The 15,153-nt window shown below is 39.7% G+C and overlaps 1 protein-coding gene across 1 annotated transcript in view; it reads left to right on the forward strand.

Annotated features, from left to right (window-relative positions):
- Window positions 1–15,153, forward strand: part of dpf1 (double PHD fingers 1) — a gene marked incomplete at its 3' end in the record, with an annotated part of 55,219 nt that overhangs the window by 13,656 nt on the left and 26,410 nt on the right. Inside the window, exons 5-8 of the mRNA XM_079246884.1 lie at window positions 2,487–2,614; window positions 9,828–9,917; window positions 13,791–13,869; window positions 14,032–14,163. Coding sequence (XP_079103010.1) covers window positions 2,487–2,614; window positions 9,828–9,917; window positions 13,791–13,869; window positions 14,032–14,163 — 429 coding nt within the window. The remainder of the gene's footprint in view (window positions 1–2,486; window positions 2,615–9,827; window positions 9,918–13,790; window positions 13,870–14,031; window positions 14,164–15,153) is intronic.

Raw genomic sequence — 15,153 nt, forward strand, 5'->3', positions numbered from 1 at the left:
GAAATTTAAGAACTTGAGAATGTGTGGTGGCTAAAGTCTGGATTTCTCAAGGCTCTATGTTGATATATCATACTCACAGAACGACATTTTCAATTTGACATGTATTCTGCATCCTGGAAATGCTCTGATGTGCAGTACAAAGAAGGCACGGCATGATTTACCCTCATGGAATTAACAAGATTTTTCTTGTTTTCTTATTGCACATTCAGTACAAATGATGCTCCCTACCCCTCCGTTAGTATGACTGCTCTCATGATATCAACACTGCATGTATTTGGTATTTGATTTTTGCAAACATGAAGATAAGAGGAAAAAAGCATAAAGCAGCAACTCTTAGCATTTCATGCACTCCTGTAAATTCTCCAGAAATCATCTGTCATATGCAGAGTCCCACTATTTTAAGGGATTGGTTGGATAAATTCTTTTTTTGGACATTTTAGATTCATTCATTCATTCATTATCTGAACCGCTTAGTCTGATTAAGGGTCACGGAGGAGCTGGAGCCTCTCCCAGCGGTCTTCAGGCGAGAGGCGGGGTACACCCTGGACATGTCGCCAGTCCCTCGCAGGGCACATTTTAGATTCTCATTAATCTGACACATAAATAGAAACTACAGTGATGCATTGATGGGCTGTTTGTGAGAAAACACTTTTTGAGATGGATGTTAAAAGTTAGGAATTCATATTCTCAAGCCTACAATTTTTAATTTGGGTTATTATTGTGTTGGAAGCTGATTTATGGTTTAGATTAAAAGTCAACGGCTGATACTACTTCATGAAAAGCCTGCTGTGCTCTGATTGGACAGTGCAATTCAACATTATCTACTGAAATTCAAAATCTAAGAAATGTTTCATCGATTGGAAGATAAGTCATGAAACTTGTAGAATTTTAATATTTCTTCCCACAACAACTTTCATGGTGAGGGTGACCATTGTGAAGTAACGTGTCCAAGGTTGAAGAAGATCAGACGTAGACAGAATCAGCAGTCCTGGGATTTCCTTAAAGATGAACATTTTATTTTCCAAGAGTTGTCCATCGTACAATTTCAAAGATCTGTGGGCAATCAGTCACTAGTTTCACATCCTTTTCCTCACTCTCTCCTCGTGAGCGCCCCAAAACTGACGACTTATATACCCCATAAGACACACACCTGATTTGATTTAGCTTAAACCATTTCCCCATTTCACTACTCCCAGCAACCTTATCAATAAACAAACCAAATTCCTAAATAAACAAAACTACACAAAGAAATACCAGCTCTAATACATTATTTCAAATAAGCCCTCACCTAAAGAAACTACAAAAGAGGAAATCCTCCACTTGGTTTCTCCCAATCAAGTAATCTAAGAAGTCACTCACACCTGCAATGAGGAAGTGCTGGGTTGTCCATTCTCCAACATCTATCCTGCAAGGTGGAGTTAAAGAATAATGTTAAATGGTGACACAATGACAAATGCAACACAATGCAAACACTAACAACCTGGGATAGTAAGTGCAGCACGGTTACCCGGCAACAGAAATAGCAGAAGAAAGTTAAAGGGACAAATAAAGTAAATGTTAGGGACAAGTGGTGAACAATTACAGTCTCACCCACTTTGTCACAACCATGAAGCTTAAAACATTAAAACATCAACACATTTATTTTCAGAAAAGAACTTCTGAACTTGGCGTGTTAGCTTAGCGGCTTCCCATAACGATGGCTAATTCAGCATTCGTCTTACAACACGCATAAAGTGATGCAGAAACCTGGAAGCAAATGTTGTAAAAGTGCAGCTTCTCAGCCTTGGGATACTGCTAGGCAGCTACAAATCCAGGAATGCACATAATAAATGTACATGTATCGTAAAAATGATTTAGAAACTTGTATTTTTAATAAGTTACATCGTGCTACTTTAAAGATAGAGGTACACACATATATAAAATATATTATAAAACAATGAAAACACATCTTTTTGTAGTAATTTGTTTTAAGCTGGACTTCATCTTCTTTTCATTGTGACTACTCGTCATTTTTGTTTCTTCTTATATTTGTTTTTTTCATACACTGCTGCTTCATTGCTTGTGAAATGGTGCAGTTGCACGGTGCTTACTGGTGTTAAAATGGCTTAATGTCATCATTTCTGAAAACTGTACGCTGACCTTAATGCTTGTGTTGTAATCAGAAAAAATGTTTAAGGTACAGTCCTCATAGGCTCCGCCAACATGGGTATTTTACTCATTTTCCTTCATTCTGCTACATTGGGTTTACATAAAACCAAACCGTCTGTAGGGAAAATGTACAAACTCGCGTACAAGCTTTACAGAGTTGTGTGATACAAACATGCATTTTTTATTTCAGCCTTTTGCACATTACAGAAGTTCAAGTTCTTGTTGCTTATGAAGCAGCCAAATATAGTTTCCTTAGGGCGCCGTCAGCTCAGCTGTGCGTGTCAACATGGGTTTGGGATCTCTGCTGTTTTCCTGATTGTAATTGTCTCATTCTCCAGACTATGAGGCTTCTCTAAAGAAGGAGGGGGGGATCCCAGACGGTCCTGTGTTGGAGTCGCTGCTTGCTGGGGAAACCCTGGACAAGAAAGTGGAAACCAAGGAAGAAGAGCCAATGAGTGAATGTCAGGTGAGGGTTTGGCTGTCTCATTTTCTCCCGGTCTGCTTAGTGCTTCGCTTTGTGGTTTGTTGTTTCTTTCTAATTGCCGGCTGTCTATCTCTTTTCATCTGTCTGTGTTACGCTCCGTGTTTGTGTTTCTTTGTCTGTGTCTGTCTTTGTCTCTCTTGGAGTGTGTGTTTTGGCGGTGGCACAGGCTCCTGCAGCTCCCACAGCTCCCTCCTGGCACCCAGTGTGTGGGCATGTGCTTCTGATTGTGTGTGATTGCGAGGCAGCTTGTGGTTTTACAAGGATTTCCACTCATGAGTATTCATGACCAACTTTGCAAACATTTTTACTTTTATTTTTTGTGAAATCTTGACACCCAACTCCATTCAACTGGATTGAATATTCAAATATTCAATTGAATATTTAAGAAATATCCATTAGCTATTCGGCTTTCATGTAATAACTATGAACAAACATTGTCTAATTGCATCACAATGTAAAAAAAAATACTGATATTTACTGGAGACTTCATGTCCTAGCAGGTAATATTTCCCACAACCATTTATGACATCATCTCATTTTGCTCATCCCTGCCTGATATTTTAGGGTTGTAAAATATTTGCATATTTTAAATGACCCCACAACATTACCAAAAGATTGACTTCTGCATTTTCCATCTCTGTCTTTTGAGCTGTTAGTTGTTGAGCTTTTCTTCTGCTTCACTTTCAGCATTCCAGTGCGTGGTTTTAGCCTCCACTTCATGGTGGATTCAGCTCCAAAATCCTGATTTTTTTAAACACTGTTGCTTTAAATTTGGTATGAATACGTACTCAAGACCGGTTACTGAGTCAAACTGAGATTTTAGCACAGTCTGTCGCCTCCTCAGCTGAAGTAGCTTGTTTACCTGTGTCTCAAACATGCAGTTCATTACTGCATCCTGTTAAACTTTATCTGTCCAAAGCATATTCTTTCAAAGGTCACGGTCTTGGTTGAGATGTTTCCCATCACATGTTCTGATGTTACTTTTTCCTCCTTGTCCACCTCCCATTAAGATAAAAAATTCTGTGTCTGTTTGTGATGGTGATGCATGCTCTTCAGCATCAGCAGCAACCACTCTGGGGTTGAACCTGCTAAGATGTGGCCTTGTTGGCAGTAGTTTGAAATATTCTCCAGTCGTAATTTAGTTTCTCAGCCAACAGAATGACTGATTTCAAGTTCTTAAAGATCTCTTCACAGGCTTATCTGTATTTATGGATATCACTGTAGTGAGATCCAACGAACCCTCCAAGCTTCTTATGACCACCGCTAAGGAGGTCATGTTTTGCCAGCATTTATCTGTTTATTTGTTAGCAACTTTACCCAAAAACTTCTGGATGGATTTTTATGATTTCTTTTCTGAGAAAAGGTCTTGATCTAGCTTAGATTCGATCTTGGAAGTGATCTGGACCACCATCTGGATCCAGGAATTTTTAGATGGATTGTTCAGTATTGCATTGCAAGATACGACCATTTTCAGAGTATATGTATTTAACTCCACAATAAATGATCAGGGTGCCCGGCTGGAAAACACAGAAAAAGTTCCCAACATGTTTGACAAGATATCAGACCTGGATCTCATTCTGCATACTATGATTCAAAACAGGAAACGTTACAAAGTTTCATTACCCCAAGAGAACAAATGAAGATATAAACATGCAACAAATACCCCAATATAGCCGAGTCACTGTGGATTCATTGTCAATTAATCTAATAGTGTTTCCATATAAAACTAGAAAAGCACTCGGAAAGCACAAAGCTTCGCCAAGGGCCACAGTTCTAAAGAAATTCCTGGATCCAAATGGTGACCACCACCAAAAGTAAATCAGTTCTTCCTTTTCACATTTCCAACAACTCTGGAAAATTTCATGAAAATCAATCCATAACTTAACATAACATAACATAACAAATAAACAAATGGCAGTAAAAACACAACCTCCTTGGTGGAGGTGATAAATGTAGGCCTACAACATGAGGTAGAAATCAGCATCTGGGAGGAAACGAGCTGCTTGGCGAAGGTCTGCGCTCTCTGAGTGCTTTTATTGATAGAACCAAAGCCTGCAAAAGTCTTCAGCCGCCCTTCATTTCATCCCATTGTTCCTCCTGAGAGCCAGACTGTCCCCAGAACTTTCTCAGTAGTGTTTAACAGTGGTTCAACACGCTTCATGGAAGTGTTATAAAATGTCATTTTGACATCTGTTAATGTTTTTTTTCTTTCTTTTTTAAAACTTATTTTCACTTCAGTACTTGTTACGAAGGCCGAGAGCGTTGTGCTCACTATCATTCTTCTTTTAATCGTTATCCAGGAAACAAGATAACAGACTATTTTCCTGAGATAATGGGATCTTTTATCTCATTATCCCGAGAAAACAAACTTTCTTTTGTCCAGATAACGACATAATTAAGGTGGATTAAAATGTAAGTACTGTGTTACACCTGGTTTCCCTGACTGGAAAAGAGGGGCTACAGTCATATATGTATATATATATATATATATATATATATATATATATATATATATATATATATATATATATATATATATATATATATATATATGTATATGTAGTTCTGTGAACAAGTGGTTGGTAAAAATTAATGCACCATGTCGCAATTTCTGCTTTTGTCAGACTTGACAGAAGTCAAAAAAATCAATTGTATTGATCATTGATGGATGTTCCTCCATCTTACACTTGAATGTGCTGAGTCATCCCAGTACGGAACAGCTCTGTACTACAATGCCCTTTAGGCACACCAGTTGAAGTGTTGGGAGAAAAGAAGGTGATGGCTGGGCTCTTATGCATGTTTAAGGACAGTCCCCCTCCACACCCCTAGGAACTAAATATCTATATATTCTATCTATATATCTAAACTAAATATAGTAACTAAATATCTATATATTCCATATATTTTATAAATATCTATATCTATAATATTCTCCTGTTCTGAATGTATCTGTAGAGGGTCGTCCAACGGAACAGGTAACTAAAGTTAAGCTGCTTGAGGTGATAGTGGACAGTAAGCTTACTTAAAATAGTCACATAGAGCTGATATAAAAAAAATAAAATAAAACTGATAGGAGTATGACTTTAATCAAACACTGCAGAAAATGTCTACCAAACCAAAAGAGAAAAATATTAGTTGAATCAATAGTTTAGTCACATCTGGATTATTGTTGTATTATTGGGTTTAGTACAACAGAGACTAATTTGAATAAACTGCAGATGGTGCAAAACAAAGCAGTTTGACTTGTATTAAACTGTTCTTTTAGAACAAGCATCAGTGAGATGCACAGACAGCTGGCCTGGTTGCAGGTCAGAAATAGAATAATAATAATATTTCCAGAAATATGGTCATTACAGAAACACCAGAAATATTACAGAGCAAGCTTACTTTTTTCAGTGATGTGCATGAGTACTCAACACGTCAGACAAGCGTGAGTCGTCTCCTACTACCTGCCTGTCACACAAAAACAGAGGACAAGGCATTTTAGAGGAATGGTAACATGGAACTCATCACCACAGTTTCTGATTTCTGTGATGTATATAAACAGTTTTTCTAGAAGATTAGGACTGTTTTTATTTGCTCTCGAATAATGCTTTAATCTGGCCATGCGAAGGACTGGCGAGCTGTCCAGGGTGTGCCCTGCCTTTCACCCGGAGGACTGCTGGGAGTGGACTCCAGTTTCCTTGCAACCCTTAGTTGGACTGAGCGGTTAGGATAATGATAATGCTTTAATCATGAACCTGAATTATTAGGACATACTGAAAGAAACTTATGAACTGTTGTGAATTGTTTTCTGTAACTGAACTATTCTCAAATCTGTGATTTCTGTCAAGCTTCATTTCTTTTCTTTTTTTCATTGTCATGTTGAATGTTTTATGTACATCCGATTTATTTGTTTTGTTTAAAAGTGTTATGCATCTATCCTGATGATGTTGACCCCAGGAAGGGTAGCAACTGCTATGTCAGGAGCTAATGGGGATCTAAATAAACAAACAAACAAACCACCCTATGTCCCCTACTGAACTGACAGCTCTGCAGAGCTCCTTCAGAGAGAGGCTGCTGCATCCAAAGCATGTAGTGAGCTGTTGTTGTTGTTTTTAATTTTTTTTACCATTCTATATATTAATAACAAGTAGCAATGTGTATGCATCACACTTAGACATGCATGTTGAGCTCATTTGAGCCTAAATTCTCTCTGGGACTGAGTGAGTGTTTACTTCTTTGGATTGTTTCTGTGAGTGAACAGCTCCACCCCCTTCGCAACCCTGCGTTTCAATAATCCGGTCTGTTTTTTGGAGATGCTTAGATAAATTATTCCCTTATAACAAGGCTCTGTAACTTGTACCTGACCGCTTTTAGAAGAATATTTCTATTTAACTGTGATGGCAGTATGAGCTGTCACACTGTGAAGTTGGCAGTTCCTGGGTGGAGTTCCCAAGCCTGCCAAAGAAAAGAGTCCTGGCTGCACTGGAGCTCCTTAAATCAGGCTGAGGCCTAATTGGGCAATACCATCTTTTTTTAGGCGGGAAGTGTAGGAGGGGTTTAGGTTCTTCCATTGTTTTGTCCGTTGGTTTGTATTATTTAGGAATCTCAGATTATTTAGTTTATTTTCTTGACAGGTTACATGTAACACTACACTGATTAATTTAGTTTATGTTACAGGTGGTATAGAGTATTGTATTGTCCGTCCCCCCCCTCGTGTGTCAAAATGGCCTGATTAGCCAGTATATATGTGTCCCTTGTGTGTCAGTTGAGTAGGTCAGTTAGTGTTTGAGTTAATGCCCATGTTGAAGTTTGTTTCGTTGATCTCGTTTATGGGCCCAAAATTATTGCATTAAAAGATTTATTTTGATATTTTTGTTAAATAAATGTATATATTATATTTTTCTAAAAAAAATCCTTGTGCTTCTCTGGTTTTTTCGGCTCGGTCCCTCACATTAACAGTAACAGTGTTTACAAGGAGCCTAACTAAAGGGATGAGCCAGTGTTAAAGCTACACATAACAATTAAATTAATTTAGTCTGTATTTAGGCAATCTGTTCATAGCCTGCAGCTGAGACACATAGTTTCTTATGATTCGTTTAACTGCATCAATGAAAGACAACAAACTGGGTTTCTTTGGCATAAAACTGCATCTTGCACCACCAAGGTGACTCCCAAAGAGCTCTTGGCCAAAAGCCTTGCGTATCTCAGCATCATATGCTGTGTATTGTTGATGAAACTGGACAAAAGAAGAAGTCACAAATACAAATAAAATACACACACCCAGTGAACAGAAGTCAATGTACTGAAGAAAAAGGGGGAGAAATCCAGCAAAGGCCTGACACAGGACCTTAGAGGAGCTCTTCAGGGATCCATCCTCTGTTTGCCGAAGCCTCACCAGAGATGCTCTCCATGGAAAGGTGGCTGTCAAGAAGCCATTCTTAAGGAAGGGACGCATGGTTGGAAAAGGTTGAAGTGTGCAACAAAACTCAGCAGCAACAGGTCTGAGGACGTTGTGAGTCCTCACCAGAGGCTGGACGTCAACATTACACAGGCAGCATGGGATCCTCCTGACAGAGTACAGAACAAAAGGCAGAAAGCATCTAAAGAGGAGAGTCCTTCAAGAAATGAAAGAAAACATTAGAAAGCTGGTTTAAATGACTTTAGGTTGTTTAAGAGAACAAAGGGGGTCCAACTAAATGTTCACTTTTAAGATGACTGATACAAACTTATTTTGTTTCATATTCTTAATTTCCATTCATGTTTTCGCCTTTCAGTAAATCGCTGCACGTGTCACTCGCTTTCCTGGTGGCGTAAAAAAAACGAGGCAGGCCTCCAGATATTTTACAATTCTGTGCTTTAAGAAAACAACGATCAGGCTTTCATGGGGAGTCCTAATTTTTTTCCTGACTGTATTTAAACATCTTGAGGCTGTTGCACTTGAACTCAAATGGACGGCTAATCGATCAGCACTTGACAGAAGAGCACTCACACAGGCCGTTTGAGAGCTAAATGTTTTTTCAGGGCCTCCAAACTGGGGGCTTCCCCAGCCTCTAGGTCAGCAATACACTGCCCATCAAAGCATCTTACAAATCCCTCATTACCATTGTTTTTCATTACTGAGAGATCCGATATTATCAAGCCTCAATTACATGTTTGTCTTTTAAGATAAAGACAATGTTTTGCCTCCTCTGAGGACAAAGGGGATTTTTCTTTAAAGGCACACTGCAGTGATTTTAACACAATATTTAGTTTATCTATCACAACAACTACTACGCAGGATGTGGACATTTAGGACACAGGAGAGTCTAATAAAAGAAGCTATCAAGTTCTGTTATGGGGAGCGCAAGATCTAGTGTTTTTAGCGCCTGACCCAAAAAGGAAACGTGTGCCTGTGCAGCTTAGCTTTATTTGTCTTCTTTATGAAGCTTCTGCGAGTCCCCAAACTTTATAAAACTTCTCTATCAAGGCTCCTGGTGTCCCCGTTTAATGGAGGGAAATACAACTCAGCCGTTGTCACATAGGATGTAGTGACACACCTGGCTGCGTTCATTGTCAATGATTCGGTTCTAAGATGTTCTTTTTTATAGCAACCTGTGAATTCATTCATTCATCTTCATGCCGTTTATCCGGAGTCAAGTCGCGGGGGCAACAGCCTAAGCAGGGAAGCCCAGACTTCCCTCTCCCCAGCCACATTTGCCAAATCTGCAGGGGGGGATCCAGAGGCGTTCCCAGGCCAGCCGAGAGATATAATCCCTCCAGCGTGTCCTGGGTCTTCCCCGGGGTCTCCTCCCAGAGGGACGTGCCTGGAACACCTCACCAGGGAGGCATCCAGGAGGCATCCTAACCAGATGCCCGAGCCACCTCAACTGGTTCCTCTCGATGCGGAGGAGCAGCAGCTCTACTCTGAGCCCCTCACGGATGACCGAGCTCCTCACCCTATCTCTAAGAGAGAGCCTGGCCACCCTGCGGAGGAAACTCATTTCAGCCGTCTGTATACAAGATCTCGTTCTTTCGGTCATGACCCACAGCTCATGACCATAGGTGAGGGTAGGAACGTAGATCGACTGGTAAATCGAGAGCTTCGCCTTCTGGCTCAGCTCAGGATGGAGTGCGAGAACCTGTGAATTCACACAACATAAATTGAAAATAAAAGAGACAGAAGCATTTTAATCTGCCTCACTTTCTTTTTCTCATGATGTCTTTCATATAGAAGCTGCTTGTTGGAGACTTCCCTCATGAACTGGAGATGGATGAGATGGAGGAAGACGTCCCAAAGCGCAAGAACCGTACCAAAGCACGGGTAAGACCACAAAGAAATCTGTTTTCTATGTTTGTCCTCTTTTTTTCTCTCTGTTATTGGTTTTTATTTACTGTAATCAGAAAGACACTGAAGAAATGTTTTTTCTGCCAATGAATGGATGAATGTTTATTTGACAGGGACACGCACAGCAATCCATTGACCTTTTAGCAAAGCTGCTAATTTCCACCTGCAGTCCCTGGACAGGTCATTGTTAAAACATGCATTAATATTTTAAAACAATTAAAGACAAAAAAGAGTTTCCACGAAAAGCTGGATTCATATCTTTGTAGGGCAGATGGAGCAGCTGAGACAGACGAAAAATGCTCTTGCACTACATTTCTTTTAGGAGCTTTTTTTAAATAAAAACTTTATTAAACGACTAAATGTACAAACTCTTGAGGTGGCAATCACATTTACAGTATAGTTATTCATCACACAGGAACAAGGCAAGGCAAAAAACAAAAAACAAACAAAAAAACTCAGCGAGAAGCTCCAGAAATCTGGAAACTTGTAATTAAGTACTTGTTGTTACTGAGATTTAATTACTTGCGCAGTGTCTGCATTACCTAGCACCACGGAGGATCGACGACAGAGGTGTGCAGTCAGGGTAGAATAAATAATCATTCCACTTCAGTGATTAGTTTATATATATTTTCACTTTATTTTATAATAATCCGTAATGAAAAGCACAAAATCCTTAATTTAGTCCTTTTTACAGCGCAGTACAAATGACTCAACAGCACCTCCTCCTGGCCAGACAGAGAAGCTGCACAGCCCTCCTTTACGCTGTACAGCTGAGGCTGAAGACACAGTCCTCCACTGCTTTTTTCTCTCTAATCACTGCAATGGTGTGTTCGTGCATGAACACTGTTCCCCCGTATAAATCGTGTGCATAAAAGGCTGATCGCTATGCTGCCTTTTTACGTTTCTGCACTATGCTAATAGTCTACGTACGTTCACAGAGTATTAGTTAATTGATGCTTCGCTCTCAAAGTTGGTTGACATCCTCACCGGAAGGATGAACTTGCAATGTCTTTTGTTCGAGGAGAAACATCAACATATGTTCGAGGTGTGACGACATACAGAGTTTAATAGTCTGGGGACCCCTATTAAATCATTTAGCTAGCTTTGCAAGTTTTTAATGGTGTCTTATGATCTTGATTGTGTTAGATAAAGTAGACACTTACCTGCCTACACATTTAAATTTTAATTTGTGCTTGACGTGCACTTCTTCCAGACCTGATGCGCACCTCTGCTTGGAGCATAGTTATGTGGAAATACTCCCTTGTGATTGGCCAGCTTGTGATGACATGTATCCGGAAACCTGCAGCTTCTCATTGAATATGTGTGATTACCACGGAAGAGAAACTGAAACATAACGTCAATAAAATATGCCTGAGTGCAAGAGCATATTTCACCGGTGCCTGCTACACCGACCTCACTGTACACAGATGCTGTTTGAGTGTGAATCCAGCTTAAAGTTTGAAAACCCACTTTCATACAGACTGCATGCCGACGTTCACACACAAAGCATTTAAATGAGTGTGTACAGGTTTGTTTTGGACAGCTACCACCTTTTGGTCAGGCGTGAAAATCTCCTGGTGTTATTGATCTTTTCTGTGGGAAAGGTTTTCCATAAACTTGTAGCTCTGTAAGACACAGAAGATTGACCGAATGACGTTTCACGTCTGGGAACACGACTCCTGCCACGTCATCCTAGATCCAGGTGTCTGCAACTGCTTTCCACAATGGCTCATGATAACATCGCCTTAAAAAATAAAGAATAAACAAATGGTTTTAAATACAGATATAAAAACAAATGAAGATTGTAGCTTTTTTCTTTTTTTTTTTTAATGAAATGATTGCATTGAAAATCCACAACATATTGACATAGATCTATTATTTCTGTCATCAGGCTGAAAACTAAGAGAAAAATATTTATCCTTTGTCTGCAAACGTTTTATGTTTTTCATTATTTTAAAACCTGAAATAAACTAAAAAGGTTTTTCCAGAAAATATCTAATTTCTTATAGTATAAATTAATAAAAAATGATCCGTTATCTTACTTTTAAATGATCATTAGTGCTCCAAACAAGTTTTTTTTAGCTGTACTGAGGGCAGTTTAGCTCATTGGTTTGGAAAGGATGCAGACCCCTTTCCTGGACGTTTACTCTGATTTAAGAGAGTAATGAAGAATTTCCAATACAAGACAAATTTAGGAATATCTGATCACATTCCCAAATCTCAGAATGTTTGGTTTTTTAAAGATGTTACATTGATGAAAGAGTTGATGTTTTTTGTCGAGTTATTCAGAGGTTTGAGATGTTTTACATGCCTGAAACCTTGTCATGCAACATAAAAAGTGTGTAATATATACAAGACAAGATGCATGATGGATGCATCATAAGTCAAATAGTTAGTTGTATGTTAAAGTGGAATTATTATGTGCATTTCAGGCTAATTAATTTTTTATTCTGAGACCAGAAGGGCTGGGATTGATCCAGTTATTGTCACGAATCGCTTTATTTACTTCAGACCGACCCTCTCCGTAGGCTGTCAGATCAGCCTGTGGGCAAAACGAGTGGATTGAGACTCTTCCGCATTAAGCCCCGCCTCCCGCCACTGCACTACATCGGGAGCGCGCACCGCAACTGTTTTCGCCGTCATTGTAACATCTCATAAACAGAAGGATTAGGCTAATATGAACTCAATAAAAAAAACCAAAATACAATGTCAACACATAGCATACAGCCCTACATGTTGGAACCTGAATCAGACCCTGAAAACGAAGTGGAAAACAGCAACCCACAGCAAGGAATGCAGCAGGATGTCTCTCTTTGGTAAACTCACCAGCCATTGTTGGAAATAACTTTATCCCACGTTTTCCACCCGCCTGATGTATTTGTACATGCCCTTGTTAACCAGTAGAAGGTAACCAATCACCGAACCTTATCCCCCGGGACGTCACAAGGATTTCCAAGTAGAAAAAAACTCTCTAAAACGACGCGTTTTTCGTCGCCATGGAAACCGAACGGAGAGAGTGCTGGAACTCAAACTCAAACATGCGTTTAGGTGATAAAAAAAACAGTGTCGTTCACATGTCTGATGAGGATTCAACACTGTAACACTGTAGAAAGCTCAGAAAACTCCAAATACCATAATAGCACCACTTTAAACATTTACAAACAAGTTTGTTGTGACTTTCTGACCTCTAAATATTAGATTTTGATGATATTTCTAATGTTAAAAAAAAAAAAAATCTGGCAAAGTTTGATCGAGCAGATTGAACCCTTTAAGTCCAGCAGGTGTGGGTCCAAAATGTGTTTCCACCTCTTACAGTGAGAAAATGTATGCTTTCGCTGTATTTTAGACTTTGTAATAAGATGTCATTTAACAAACTAACACTCGTTCAAATGAAATCCAAACAGATCCAGAGATTAAATCATGCAGAGATAAACTCTCTCTCTCTCTTTTTTTAACAACTTTGATTAGAACAGACAGGTCTTTTCTCCCCACTCTTTTTGGGCATCCCATGGGCAGATATTCAAGTGTTAACAATGTATTCTGATAATCAAGACGCCACACACATACAATAAAAACACACAGACTCACATACACACACACAGTCGCATACAGACACCAGGGTTGCTAATTGGAACTGTTGCCCCCCTGCTAGGTGTCATCAGCCCCCTCCTGCTGGAAGTGGAGCTTAACACTGAGAGCAGATGATTAGAAAGCAAACGTGTGTGTGTATGTGTGTGTGGAGTTGTACTCTCTTTTTTTATTATTATTGTTTCTATGTGTGCATATAATACTCATGTGGAAGTCAGGAATCTGCCTGTTGTTATGCGTGTGTATGTGTGTTTTCTGCAGGCTTATGGTGTCGGAGGCATGAGAAAGAGACAAGAGCCGCCCGCCATCGAAGACAGAGACAAGCCTTACGTCTGCGACAGTGAGCCTTTCATCTTTAATGCTGTTTCTGCTTCCTGTTTCTCTTTCATCCAAAACTCACACAAACTTAAAACTAAGTGTACACACTGCATGCGTGTGTGTGTGTGTGTGTGTGTGTGTGTGTGTGTGTGTGTGTGTGTGTGTGTGTGTGTGTGTGTTCCAGTCTGTGGAAAGCGATATAAGAACCGCCCAGGACTGAGTTACCACTATACCCACACACACTTGGCGGACGAGGAAGGCGAGGAGGACTCAGAGCGACACACCCTGCCCTTCCAGCGCAAGAACAACCACAAGCGTGAGTCTGCTTTCTGAACAGTAAACTTACTAAAAGTGTCCCCTCCTCACCCGATACCCCCCACCCCCCTTTCCCATGTGAGGTGAATGGATGAATCTGAAGCTCAGGTGTGTTCAACAGTCGTTTCCAACAATCCTTCATGATCAGAATATCACAAAGAACTATTGATTATCCCAGTGGAGCATTATAGATAGATGCAGTGCTGACGGAGTGAAATTCAAAGTGTGCTCCTGTGAGTGTGTGTGTGTGTGTGTGTGTGTGTGTGTGTGTGTGTGTGTGTGTGTGTGTGTGTGTGTGTGTGTGTGTGTGTGTGTCAGGATTTTCTTCGACTGGACTTGTGAGTTTAGCTGATTTCTTCAGTTCTATTTTCATGCTGATGTTGATCTGGGTGGAACAAGTGTTCGGTTCTTATGAGGTAACCTTTCTCATCTTAATGAGGACAAATATGTCATAAACAGACTTTTATTAGACCTGAATTAAAAAACACAAAGCAGCTTTGATACAAAGGTCTTAACCTGATGAATGCTGTTTGGCAGTTGTCATTGCTCCTCTCAACTCCAAGTCTCATGAAAATGACACTTTTTCTTATTTTCATGACGGTGTTTAACCTTTAACTGCCTGGGCTGCTGTATACCTGACGTAATATCGCAAACTGTAAGATTTGTGAAAATGTGTATCAGTATATGTGTTACTGTTGGAGAGTAAGTGAAGACGGCACATAGCAGAAATGAAAAAAGTTAAAGGTTTGCCTTAAATTGTACATTAAAAACACACCCTTTCAGGAGGAATTTCTCTTTAAAATGATGCAGCTGTTACTGTAAATGTCTACAACTAATGGAACATGAGAACATGATCTCTGCAAAGACAAAATCTGATAAAGTGAGCAGAACAAAATTAGAGCGGTTTTAGACAGCTCAGACTGGGTCAAAATGGACATTTCTGTTCAGTTTGGCATTGTCTGATCTCAAACTCCACCAATGTGCAGATCTC

The sequence above is a fragment of the Telmatherina bonti genome, assembly GCF_933228915.1.
Source record: "Telmatherina bonti genome assembly, chromosome: 9".
In the NCBI taxonomy this organism is placed as follows: domain Eukaryota; kingdom Metazoa; phylum Chordata; class Actinopteri; order Atheriniformes; family Telmatherinidae; genus Telmatherina; species Telmatherina bonti.